Source organism: Vipera ursinii, assembly GCF_947247035.1.
Source record: "Vipera ursinii genome assembly, chromosome: 5".
Taxonomy (NCBI): Eukaryota; Metazoa; Chordata; class Lepidosauria; order Squamata; family Viperidae; genus Vipera; species Vipera ursinii.
The window spans coordinates 62,691,653-62,705,770 of NC_139518.1; the positions used below are offsets into that span (position 1 = coordinate 62,691,653).

A 14,118-nucleotide genomic window follows, 5' to 3' on the forward strand; every position below is an offset into this window, starting at 1 on the left:
ATAGCTTTTGCATGACGACTGTCTAGTCTGCAACCCTTCCTCCTGTCTCCTAAGATCATTCCCACATACAATTATACAAAGCTTTTCCTGGGCATGGGAGCATTTACCAGCTTTAAATTTTAGGATGATTATTCCTCACTAGTTGCTGCTTTAGCAGCTGTGGCTACATAACTTGTATTTGCATCAATAGACCTTGCACTATAACATTAGGACCACTTTATATTTTAGTGCTTTGATTCTGGGAACCTATCTCTTGCACAAGTGGTCCTTGACTTATAACCGTTCATCTAGTGTCTGTTCGCAGTTACAACAGCACTGAAAAAAGTGACTTATGATGGTTTTTCACACTTACAGCTGTTGCAGCAACCCCATGGTCACTTGATCAACTTTCGGATGCCTGGATGATTCATATTTATGATGGTTGCAGTGTCCCCGGGGTCATGTGATCACCTTTTGTCACCTCCTGACAAGCAAAGTCAATGGGGAAGCCAGATTCACTTAACAACCATATTATTAACTTAACAACTGCAGTGATTCACTTAACGTCTGTGGCAAGAAAAGCCATAAAATGAGGCAAAACTCACTTAACAAATGTTTCACTTAGCAACAAAAATTTGGGCTCAATTTTGATTGTAAGTCGAGGACTACTTGTACAGTTGGACACCCCAATATTTGTAGATAGAAAAAAAAATCTCAAATAAAGGCTGTGTTGGAATACTAATGAATCAATAACTAAATCGCAAACATAAGATTTCCTGAATGGCTCTCAGATTCATAATATCCAAGCAAATAAAACCAGTGGGCTGCATTAACAAAGCAATTAATTCTTTGTACTCTGCATTTATTACATCCCATGTAGGGTAGCATTTCCAATTCTGGGCACTGCATTTTAAAGAGAACATTGAGAAGCTAGAGAGACTTCAAAAGACAGCTTCTGGGATGATAAGGAATCTAGATTCCAAGGGGGAATCAATCAAGTTGAAATTAAAAGAAAGGAGATTCAAAATGAACCTTAGAAAGAAGACCTTTTAAGCTGTAAATAAACTGCCTTGACCAATAGTGAATTCCCTTTTCCTGGAGGTTATCAGATAAGGGAGAACACCTGTCACGAGATGTTTATTTCTGCATGGAAGAGGAGGATGGACAAGATACCAAAAAAATACCTGTACCTTTTATGACAATGTAATATTTACTTTCTTGTGAGAATCTGTAAAAAACAATAAACCCATAATTGATAAATGTTTAGACAGTCTTTGATATCTCATACATTATGTTAGGATCCCTTTAACCTACTTACCTTCATAGTAAGCCCAATGAGGAATGTAACCAGATAATGTCTTGGGATTATCACTTGAAGGTACATCATTCTTCTTTATTTGTCTTAAATTATCAGTTTCCTGAGAACTGGTCAGAACTGACAGAGTTTCAGATGGAGAGGCATTTTTCCAGAAATCTTTGGTTCCTAAAGATTCAATTTCCAGACTCTGTTTTTTATCCAAGAAGTTATCTTTGAGATCTGCATTCCAAATTGCTTTGAATGATGTCTTATGATCCACTGGGAACTTAAGTAATTTTGTGATTAGCTCTCCATTAGCTAAACTATCCACTCCATCTGGTGTTGTATTTTGAGAACTGCAATTTATATTAAAAGACACTATTGACCGATGCATTTTTTGAGTATTAGTCCGAAGTTGATCAAGAGGTACCAAAAGAGACTTGTCTACATAATATATTGTTTTGGGACACTGTTGGGAAATAGTGAGGTAGACACTGGAAGTGAAAGAAAGAGGTGTCTGCTTCTTATGGGTGTTATCTGAGGGGATCATTCTCTTTGGGGGGCTGGAAATCCAGCCAGATTGCCCCTTATATCTCTGCAGACAAGACTCAGAAACCTTTATTCCACTGACACTTCGATTTTGGTCGTGTGCTTGAGAATGCAAAGATTTAGAGAGTTTACTTAAGCCAGTTACATCTGAAGCGGGAATTGTTGTTATTAGCAGCTTATTTTTTTCCTGGCATTCCAAGCAAGAAGGGGCAAAAGTATTTCTCTGCATTTTATTGTTCGAAGGTGGAATAACTCTCCTAGCAGTGATTGTAATGGAAGCAAAACCTTTCTTCCATTGTTTCTCTTCTTTGCTATTAAATACATTTCCCTCAGAAGTTGTCTGGAATCCTAATGTTCTTGGAAGAAATATGAATGCTGTATTAATGTTGACTGAGTTATGATTAGCCAAAGATTGGTTCATGTGATAAACATCAGATTGGGTGATTACAGACTGCATAGGGAAAACAGTCTTATTTTCCCTTGATTTATTTTCATCAATCGTCTGTGAAATGAGAAGAGATGAAATCATTTTTGCATTTTGTGATGGAAGGGAGACCTGCAGAGGAAAAGACCCAAATAAGTAACATGCGGTAAACTGGAAACACAAAGGAAAAATGTATATGAGGGAAAAAAATATATAGGAAAAAATTATAGTAAAATCTATGCTAAGTTTTACATTGTGCCTCTTGTTATATCTTTCTTTCCCCAATTCTGTTTATGTAATTTTTAAAACAGAAATGTGCAAAACCCATTTACAGAGGTCTGTGAAAGGAAAAGTAAAAATACAATTTTATGTGCAAATTACACATTTCATAGAACTGTTATTTTGAATGATTAATTGATCCGCTCAGTTGGATATGCAGCCCTGTGTTTGTTTAACAATGTAAATGCCAATAGTAACTGTCAATTGCAGATTATAATCTAAATCACCCTGTGTTTTCATGCCGATGTACTGAAATATTAAAGCACTTTAAGCACTTACACTCCGAGTGCCTGGCAAAATGAATTACGTAGGTGGACTGCTATTTTCTATGCAGCATTTCTGTGGAAGCTGGTTCAATGCAGTTGCATAAAAGCATCAAGAATGACTGGCAGAGAAAGAGATACAATACTTCTATTGTGCTTGTAAAAATATATAGCTCTCTTACTGTTTATCACATCTGTTTATCACACTGGTGACACAAATGATGAGCAGGGGGATGTCCCAACCCTTTTTGACATGATCTAAAACCAGTTTTCTAACTATGACAACCACTGTGCTTGATCTAAACTGATTTCCTTTAAACAAAGCAATTACTTTAAAACAATTTTTTTTGTATTTTTCAATATTTTCACATTTGTCCTATGATGGAAAATAAAGTTAATTGGGAATAACATAAAATTTCATCCAACTAGGATTAATACAAATGCAAATTGAATAATTCTTTTCATGGAGTATAAGTTAAAAATTCTACAATAGCAACAGAGTCTATTATTAGAATACTAGTCTTTATTTACATGTATATTTTACAGATTGGTACGCTTATTTTGTGCCTTGCCAATTTTCAATTTATGTGGATCATCTAGCATTAAATATTTATATACCCACCCAAAATCAGAATTATACTATTAGACTCTGGACTAATCTAAGAACAAAGCAATACAAATTAAAACACTGGGAAAATGAGCTTTTAGGAGTCATCTACTGTTTTCTATGAAGATTTAAAATTCAGCAAAGCTTTGTTTAAATTGTGTGCCCAAAAATAAAATCTCAGTGAAAATGTTTTTTGGCTCTTTTAAAGGAGGGAGTAATTATTTCAAAGAAATGCTTCGGATCCCGTATAAGAACAGAACTTCTCTACTATTTTTTAAAGTAACTCATGAGTCATAAAAATATGCTGTTACTTTAAAGAATTCACTAATTAAAGATGATATGACACTCCTAGTTAGAACAAACGTTTTGAACAAACTTCTGGATTGTTGGTAAGCAGTTATGGAGATGTAATTGCCAATTTAATAGACTATCTAGTTCAATAGTTACAGGTAGTCCTTGACTTACAATCGTTCATTTAGTGACAGTTTGAAGTTACAATGGCACTGGAAAAAAAGAATTATGCTTGTTTTTCACACTTACTACAGTTGCAGCATCCCTGTGGTCACATAATCAAAATTCAGGTGCTTGGCAACTGTCTTATATTTATGATGGCTGTAGTGTCCCGGCATCATGTGATCACCTTTTGCAGCCTTCTGATAAGCAAAGTCAATAGGGAAGCCAGTTTCATTTAACAATTATCTTATAAACAGCTGTAGTGATTCACTTAACAACTATGGCAAGAAATGTTGCAAAATGGGGCAAAATTCACTTAAATGTCTTGCTTAGCAACATAAATTTGGGTTCAATTGTGGTCGTAAGTTGAGGACTACCAGTATTGAAAGATTCGCAGAAAATTACTTAGTTAACAAAGCAACAGAGCACCACCATAAACACGAAAGTGTGAAAACCATAGAATTACAAAATATTATAAAAAGGCCAAATAAAATAAAATAACACTGTGTCCTAAGTACAGATAATAAAATATTGAATATTGAATTACTCAGAAATTTGCTGGAGAATAATCAAGATCAAAATTGATTGCAAAGAATTTTTGGGGGAAAAAACTTGCAATGAGAATACACTTTCGTTCTATATAGCAGCAGGGCAAACTGGGGGGGAGGAGAGAGAAATGGAATATCTTCATATTAAATTATACAGCTCCAGTTTTCTCCCCTGTAGTACAATCCAGTGAAAAAATAAGGTCACCCCAATTTACTCTGTTAGGATTTGTTCTTGAGAATTCCTCAGTGGGTTATGTCCAGAGGCTATGATCCCAAGAGAACTAAAGTGAGAAAAACATGCTCAACAGGGGATTGATTTCTCCTTCATTAATATTACCATCTTTTCCTTAGCAAATTGTATAGATTCTTCTAAACCTGCCTGTTTAAAGAAATCAGCATTTAAAAATGATGCTGTGCAATCAAGGAGAGAGACACATGGAAAAAGGCAGCAGCAAATCCTGTTTATGTGTAGTGGTATGTATGCACCTGAATAAGAAGGCTCATTGATAATGAGTTTGTTGTGATTTTTTTCTGTTACCCAGTGTATATAAAACTGTAGCAATGACAAGAAATGTCATTATGGCATAGCAAACTTTTAAAAGTGAGAGTAAGTGCTTTCTAAAGCAAGCAGGATTCCCTATGGGGGAAAAAAAACTGCTTTTCTGCAGAGTTAACCAACATGGAGGGCAAGTTGCTTAATTTAACTATTCTGTAATAAAAGTATAATAATTCAGGTTGACAAATTATTTCTTATTTGTTCATTGTTAACCATTGTTAACCATGTGTCTGAAATAGGCTAATTTGAGCTTGGGCATCTGTGCCTCAGGTGAGAACTCTGGATTGAATTGTTCAATGATCCATCAATTTTCTTCCCTGTTGTTGAAGGAAAAGTCTTCATCAGGGTCCAGTCCAAGCCGGGCATAAACAAAATGGTGACTGCTTTAGAAAGAAGGTTGTAGTTTATTGAAGAACAGAGCCAGATAGAAAGATGGCTCTGGGAAAAAAGAATGACCACGTGTAGCAGGGAGTGGGTTTTTATACCTTCTGGGGCTCTTGAGGTTGTTTCCTGTTCCTGTTTGAGGCTTTGTATTTCCTGTGTCATGTACTTTGACCTGTGCCTTTCTGGTATTCTGATAGTGGTGGGTTTCCTGTCCTTAGAATTTGGACGGGGTATGTAGATTTTAAGGGTCTTTTGTCTTCCTGATCTCTTCAGTTTCTAGCTGGAAGGCTCCAACCTTCCTGAATGGATTATTACAACTGCATTTCTAAAATCTGGTTTCTGCTGAGTTGTCTGGCTGGGGGGCGGTGTGCAGAAGTTTCTGCCTTTTTAAAGTTCTTCTCCATTATTCCTTTGGGGAAATATATTCTGCCTTTTTAATATTCCCCAAAATATTTCTTTCTCTGAATTCTTCCCACACTGTCCACTGTATTCTAAGGAATCTCCTCTAACATCAAAGTTCAAAAGACACCAATACTCCTCCTGGTCTGCTTTTTGGAACTTGGAGCTTGCACATGAGTGGCTATTGATCTGTTTCACAATCATCACTTAACCCATGTCTTTGAATTCAGTTTCTCCATCTCCTTTTAGCAATAATAAAGTCAATTTGATTTGTATAAACTCCAGCTTGTGGTTTTCATGTACAGAGGAATCATTTTATATTCTGTGCCCAGGAAATGTCTGTGCCACTGTACAGGTTGCTTCTAACATTTTCCCCATTTAAGGAAACATAAAGCCTCTTAAAAATGGAGCCCCTACAGGTTTGTGAGAATAGCACAAGGCTGCCTCTGTAAAAAAAACAACAACAACTGAATTTCATATCACATCGGCCAGGTGCCTGTCTCTCAAGCTTAAAAAACAGAAAGATTTAGTTGGGTGGTGCTGGGCCCTGAAAGAACAGGCTAAGTAACAGGCTGAGTCCCACTAGTCTCTGTATGATTGAGTGGCTGAGTACGAACTGGGCCCAAAGCCTGGCAGCCGCATCAGCCTTTTGTGTGGCAGTAGCTTTTGTAGCTAGCTTGAGGCTCTGTTGGGTGGCTAAGTGGCTGGGTGGGAAGCAAGTCCAAAGTCTATGGTACACAGAGGGAGGGGGGCTGAAGCAGGCCCAAGGCCTGTGGGGACCCTGAGGGGCAGGAAACAGAGCATAGGCTGCCTCAGGGGATGAGTGAGGACTTGGGAGGCCAGTGGCAGGGAAGCCTGGATCTGGTCTAGGTCTCCCAGTGTCTCCCCAGCCCCTGAGGTAGCCCATGCTTTGCTTAATGATCAGTACAGTCATCTGCATCAGGGAGAGTGGAGATTGGAGTCATTAGGTGAGGTGACTAAACATCTGGCTAAGGCTTAATTGCTTTCTGCAAGGCCTTGCTCCATTAATTCTACAAGATAAATTTTCCTCTTCATGGATCAAGGCAGTCGAGTCCAACCTTGCCAAATTAGGCTTCTCGTCAGACTCAGTTCTCAAATTGGACTACGACCAAGGAAAACAAACCTTGCGTCAAAGGGTACAGGACATCGATAGGCAAGTGGACTTAGGTATAGTTCCACTGTTTCTGGCTCCAGACTCTATTAGATACGTGGTTACACCTGCCAGGTATCTTAGTCAGTTGGAGTCAGTAAACAACTAGAAAGCATTCTTGCTTGCACGGTGCCATATGTTTCCATCAGCCGTCCTGAACGGCAAGTACAAAAAGACACATTGGACACATACTCCTTTGATGTTCCTTCGACAGAGCCATTCGGAAAAACCATATCCTCCCCGTAATTGATAGGTATCCTGGTCATTCGGAAAGTATTTATCTCCAGTGGCTGCTTAAGGATGAGCAGGCAGACATCACGGCACAGGTGGCCAGATTCTGTGCAGCAGCATTGGGGATTCGCCAGAAACATAAATAATCATTTTAGATCTTTTTAATAATCTTTTATAATTGATTTTGTTACGTGTTTTATCCAGTTTTAGACTATACTCATTGTATTTTTATTGTCTGGTCAGTATGATTCAGTTTTCTGAAGATAGCTTGTTTTTGATATACTGCCTGTATACCTTGGTCACCCATTGATTGCATCATTGCTATGCCCTCTTGTGATGGTTCTGTTTAGTTTGGTTTTATTTGGATGTTTAATTTATGTGTGGCCTTTGGCTGTAATAATAAATACAGGTGAGGTGACCAGGCAGATGCCTCACTTAATAACCATCATGTGGGCAGCCTCTATTATGATCATAACTTGAGTACTACCTGTATACAGCCCAACCCTGCTAGATTTTAGGAAAGCAATTAAAAGTTTACTTTTCCAACAGACCATGAAGGTAGGCATGTTATAATTCCCCCCCCCTTTTCTAAATTAGAGTTTTATTTAAGTAAAGTTTTTTAATTGTTACCTGGTAGGAGGGGCAGGGTGATGTGGTTAGGTATTTTTAAACTTTAGTTATCAAATAGGATATGTAAATGGTCAGAAGCAGGAATAACTGGAATGGCATATAAGCCCAGAAGGCACACATACAAATAATGCATTACCCACAAGGCGTTTTAGTGATTAACCCATATCACAAAATGTATTTATGCACCCATATATGTACAATTCATTCTGAGATCTAATGTTGGAAGTGAAGAATTCCCAGTATAATAAAATAATCCAGAGCAGCATTGGCAAAACTTTGAATTGCCCTGAGTTGCTCTTTTTTGGGGTGGGGTAGGGTGGTGATGTGCCATCTATGTGGCCCATAATAAGACCCAGTACTACCAATGCTGCATGATGACAATAGACTTATAGACAGAAGTTATAAGGTGGCAGTTAAAGTCAGAGGATAGTTTCAGTCTCTGTACTATGCAGTTGTTGAATCAACATCATGCAGTATGGCCCATTGCTATAATCTTTTATATCTTACTCAGAATGCAATCTTATTAGTAATGGCCTCAGCAAATAACAACATAGAACTAATTTCATCCTGGCTCAAAAGCAAATAAGGCCTAGTTAAAACATAAGTGGGAAATTCAGGACTTTAGGCTAGATTGGAAAGTAATTTTTTTCTCTCTTTCTTTCCAATTTCTGGAAGAAGACAGTGGCAACCTATTTTGTACTGTTGCCAAGAAAATTGTGTGGGTGTTTTACTATCTCATTAATATCTCCTCTGAGATTGACTGCAAATCACTGCTTCAAAACCCACACTCAGCACAAAGTAAGGAAATGAATAAAGAAAACAAATTTTGCCACTCGGCTATGATTCTTAGAAATTATTACTTGAAGAAGACAAGAGTAAAAAGCTGATGTCCTATCCACCCACTTTTTTTTTTGATCCCATTTATATCCCGCCCTTCTCCGAAGACTCAGGGCGGCTTACAATTTAAAGCACAAATCAATGTGCTTAGCAATAACCTTCATTCTATGTATATGCCTGCTTATTTGGGCTTTCGGGGCCCCCCAAGCAGCATTATTACAAAGTCAGCTTATTGCCCCCAACAATCTGGGTTCTCATTTTACCTACCTCGGAAGGATGGAAGGCTGAGTCAACCTTGAGCCTGGTGGGATGCGAACCTGCACTAATTGCAGGCAGCTGGAGTTACTTAAGGAGGCATTAGCCCACGGCATGTTTTTGTCACCACATGTTTAGTTACTTTATTTTATCAGACTATTTATACTGCCTGCTGTCTATCAGTGGTTTTTACAATAAACAGTAGTTGTTTAGGCCAATAGGTTAAGAGTGGCCCCATAAAGATTCCCATCCTGAAAGCCTTTGAGACAAAAAGAGAGAACAAAACAATCATGAAAGGATAATCCCTCACTGCTTGGTGGCTTTAAAAAAAAGTGTTGCAGTTGTTCTACTACTAATTATTTCATCACAGTAATATTTTAAAGCCTCTATTCCCAGTTTTTAGTGACTACCCTTGTCCTTAGTCACAGGGGTAGGCAACCTTGGCTCTTTTATGACTCGTGGTGGCTCATGAATTCCGGGAGTTGAAGTCTACGAGTCATAAAAGAGCCAAGGTTGCCTACCCCTCCTAGCAGCTTGCATGTGAGCAGTAATAACATAGTAGAGTAAGATGGTGGGGGAGAAAGAAAATCCAGTAAACTATGGTAATAGCATGCTTAGTCTTCTTCCTCTCCTTCTAATTGTCTCTATGAAAAGTGAAGAAGCCATTCTGGTTTGTTTCTCCTCTCTTGTTTCATTGGTTCTGTTGGCTCCTATTACCTCTGGGGAGAGGAAAGGCTTAATTCCACCAGGTGGATTTTATGCACTTTTTATTGTACTATACTATTATACTATACTACTAATATACTATAGGAGTTTTATTACACTGTATTTATTTATTTATTATTGGGACTTATATGCCGCCCTATCTCCCGAAGGACTCAGGGCGGCTAACAACAATAAAATACAACAATACAAAAGTTAAAAAGAATTAAATTAACAGCCCCAATAGAATAAATTAAAATTGAAATTAAAAATTAAAAAACATTTTAAAATCCCTGTCATCAGTCCAGGTCAGCCTGATGGAAAAGAAGTGTTTTAAGGCCGCGGCGAAAGGACCGGAGATCCAGGGCCATCCAGAGCTCAAGGGGAAGTTGGTTCCATAGGGCTGGCGCTCCCACAGAGAAAGAGTATAGTACCATGTAGGCCACTATAGTGCATAATAACATAGTGATTGATCCTGCATTATACAGCTTTAAAATTACATCACATGAAATTATATCACATGAAGCCTCAAGGAGAGAGTAACATTCTAAGGTCAAATAAAATATTTGGCATTTATCAGGTGAACTACAGCAGTTTCTGTGAAATATGGTAAGCCCATGGACTTATGTTTTCTGAAATGTAATCCATATTCTGAAAAAACCCTGCCAATTCTCCTGACGCCTAACCTTGGACCAAGAATGCTTTTCAAGAAAGCATTTTCTTTACTGATACTGACTTTCCCTTTTCTAAGTAGGTGGAAAGTACTGTATATGAATTAACAAATATGTTGTAAACAGAATAGTAATATCTTAGCCATCAAGATATGGTTTTTCTGCTAATAAGTGAATTCTGAATAAACATACAGCAAAGAGAAACATGCTAGAGACATATGTATCCTTTTTCAAAATATTCTTGCATACCGTTCTCTAATTAGAAGATTCAATTGAAACAGCATTTTATACCTGTGTCAAAGTTGATTTATTTGTTGCTTTATTAAACTGAATATCTTTGCATTTTCCCCAGTTTTTAACTCCATAGCAATTTTCTCTTATCCCTAGAGAAAAAGATAAAAATTAAAAGGTTATTTGCAATCTGGTCAACGTACAGTAAAATAAAGTTCATTTATATACATCAAAGAACCACTATTAAAGATGTCAGGGCCTAAAACATTAAGTATTATCTTTCTTTACTTATAAAATAATTAGAAATGAAAGCAATATCAGTGCTTCTTATCCAATTAATCTTCAATTTTGTATGAGTTTCCTGGGATAAATGGGACCAATTTAACTTTAGGAAACCTTCACCTCACATTCCTATCCTTAAAACCAGTTAAAACCTAAGTGAAAAATATTCAGCCACACCCAGTCTATAATAGAATTACCAATGGCCTCCTGCAGCCTTTTGTAAGGTCAGGATGATCAGTTGCAACTTTCAAATTTTAAATCTTACCCCTCCCAGATATTAAAGTCAAAAATGGCAATCATCACACCATGCCAAAAGGCATGATAAAGGGAAGGAAAGTGAAGAAGCTGTGCTTAAGCATTACAGAAAGAGTCAAAATTCACAAGGCTATCCTTAGAAGAATACTCTTCAGGCAGAGGGATTCATGTTTTTTAGCTGAGGTGAGTTGTCCTCAGTTGTAGGCACTTTATCTTATTAAATTGTCCTCAATAGTATCTTTTATAATTATCAGGTCTCCATACAGTTTGCAAGACTTTTGTTTGTGTGTCTGTGTAAATAAAATTATTTATCCTTATTGGATAAGTACAGTACTTTTAAAAATCTGAGATATAGATTAAATTTAAAAATATATTAAATGAAAAGTACAAGAAAATTACTATGAAAAGTGATACTGCACATAATGTTTAAGGACACCTTATATTTTCTGCAAAGTACAAAAAGGTAAAAAATTTACCTTATCAATTTACCTCTTTTTGTCCCTCCCCCCCCCCCCGTGGAAACCAGCTTATTTAATATTTTGAAACTGCAAATATTTAAAGATAGTGGCCAATACTCCAAGAGATAACATTTATTTTCCAGATTGTAATGTACTTTCAAATAGTTTGTGTTAGCAGCAAGGTTGCATGCATGTACATATGGGTAAGTTTCTAACTGTCCTGCTCTGACCACTTTTTGACCCTGCCCTCCATGGACATTACTGGTTTATATGTTTTCTATATAAGATAAACAAGAAAATAAAACAAAAAATCTTACCAGAAATAAATGTAATGGATCAGATTTCATTAAGGATTTAGATGCCATACAAGATAAATAATTTGCGCTTTCAAAGGAAGCTGGGTTCACTATTAAAAACCTTAATGTTTCTAAGCAGCAGAACTGATTTTTATTCTTTTGTTACAAAGACGAAAATTGTCATCAAAGTCTAACAGAAGGTGGAATGTTTATATGTTACCATGACACTTGTGTTACGATTCTATCCTCAATAACAAGGGACAGTCATTTTGTGTTGATTTATGTCTGGAAATGTTTAAAGCAGATGAACCTCCAAGTATGGAAATCAAACTGAAACAGAACAAATATCTTATCTGTCTTATCTTTTCCTTCAGGACCAAAACATTTAGTGGATTAACATATTAATTGAATTAATTAGAGTAGGTTTATCTCATAAATTAATGTAATGCCCTATAATTTTATTGATATTTAGGATTAAAAAATGGATTAAGTTCCATTATTTCCAAATAATTATATAAAGAATTGCACAGCAAGGTAAGTCTAATGATAGTGATCAGTGCTTTATTTTCTATTTAAGCCCCCTTAAGGTGTTCCACATAGACTTGCCTTTGAAAAGTGTTCTAAAACTTCAAATAGTGACTAATACTCTAGACTTGTAAAGTTCTAGATAGCACAAAGTACCACATTGATTATGTAAATAACACCCTGAACAAGTTTCAATATGCATTAATGAAAGGGAAAAAATGGAACTTATTTCAGCTATCCTTTGCTTTACAGATCTGCAAAGGTCATAAATTTGAGGATTAAAGTTACTTTTTTATCACTATCTTAACTGTGAAGTCACTAAACAAGGCAGTGGTTGAGCATTGTACTGCTTGCGACAGAAAAACGAAAACCTGATAAGGGGGTTTCTTGCCAAGGTTTTGCCTCTAGAATTAGGGATGCAACTCTTTCTCAAATTTTAGACTGGTATTCCTCTGAAATGCATTTTTTTCTCTTACCCAAACTCTAAGACAGGACATAATAGGATTAACCCACAGATGCCAAAGGGGCACACTCAGGCTCAGGTCAAAGTACACGACACAGGAAATACAAAGCCCCAAACAGGAACAGGAAACAACTCCAAACCCACTCCCTACTACATGTGCTCTCTCTTTTCTTCCAGAGCCATCTTTCTGTCTGGCTCTCCTCTTCAATAAACTACAACCTTCTTTCCAAAGCAGTTGCCATGTTGTTTATTCCCGGCTTGGACTGGACCCTGATAAAGACTTTTCCTTCAACACAGTCCTCACATAAACAAAGCGGGGGAAAGCAGAGACTCCTTCCTTCCCCAAACAAAGACTGGGCATCTCTGAATCTGTTCTGAAGACTTTAAGAGATCCCCTAATAGGTTTGATGCTTAAAACAAGAGCTGATTTTCTACAGGAATAATGATAAGCTCAATCATAATGGAGACAAATCATTTGGAGACAAATATGTTTTGCTCAACTTTCGAAAAGTTAACAATTATAAATACTTACAGAAAATAACATTGTAAGCTAAATCTAATAAATAGGAAAAAACCCTTCATTGTCACTTTAAATGTACACTAATCAGCATATATTAAAATGAAACTTTGTTGCATTCAACTCTCAAAAAATACCATATACACATTCATATATGACACAGAGAAACATCACACTTTAGTTCAAATGTATACATGTACATAGCAAAAAAAATACAAGAAGCTACCAAAAATGTTACTGGTAATAAGTCCTCAGCAGAAAAAAAATGTTAAGTTCAATCTATATATTTTTCTTAATCTTTATTTAACAAGATCGATGCTTCTTTAAACAGTATAATACATATTTTAATAATGAGCAATTTATTATAAATTCTATAGTACCTAGTCAAAATAAACATTTGATTTTCACGGTTTGTAATTCTCAATATGGTTATTGCTCTTTTTTATCATTCCTTAAATTATTCAGAAAACACTGTAATCTTGATTAACCTAAAAATTAAATATAACATGGAGCATGTTGGATTTCAAGGAAGAAATGGGTTACTTGTTCAGTAGCAAAATTTAGTAATTCTCTAGCTCAGCGGCTCCCAAACTTTTCTATACCCCGCACCCTTAAAACGCTTCAGATATATTCTTGCACCCCTTACAAAAATTCTAAATAATGGCAACGAATTATGCATATACAGTACAATTTTGAAAACCCAAGTTTTCGCACCCCCTGGAATATTGTCTCTAACCCCTGGTTGGGAACCCCTGCTATAGTTCATAGGAAATGGGAATAAACCAGAAGTGAAATTACAAATTATACAAAAAAAAAAACCAGAGAGAAGCTTTGTTGCCTTTTGTTAATTTCGAAA

General features: G+C 36.5%; 1 protein-coding gene across 1 annotated transcript in view; it reads right to left on the reverse strand.

Moving 5' to 3' along the window:
* The window catches only part of LOC310640792 ((E2-independent) E3 ubiquitin-conjugating enzyme FATS), a gene marked incomplete at its 5' end in the record, with an annotated part of 188,339 nt that overhangs the window by 65,239 nt on the left and 108,982 nt on the right, over positions 1-14,118 (reverse strand). Inside the window, 2 exons of the mRNA XM_083363309.1 lie at positions 1,298-2,381; positions 10,527-10,618. Of these exons, the coding sequence (XP_083219435.1) occupies positions 1,298-2,381; positions 10,527-10,618 (1,176 nt within the window). The remainder of the gene's footprint in view (positions 1-1,297; positions 2,382-10,526; positions 10,619-14,118) is intronic.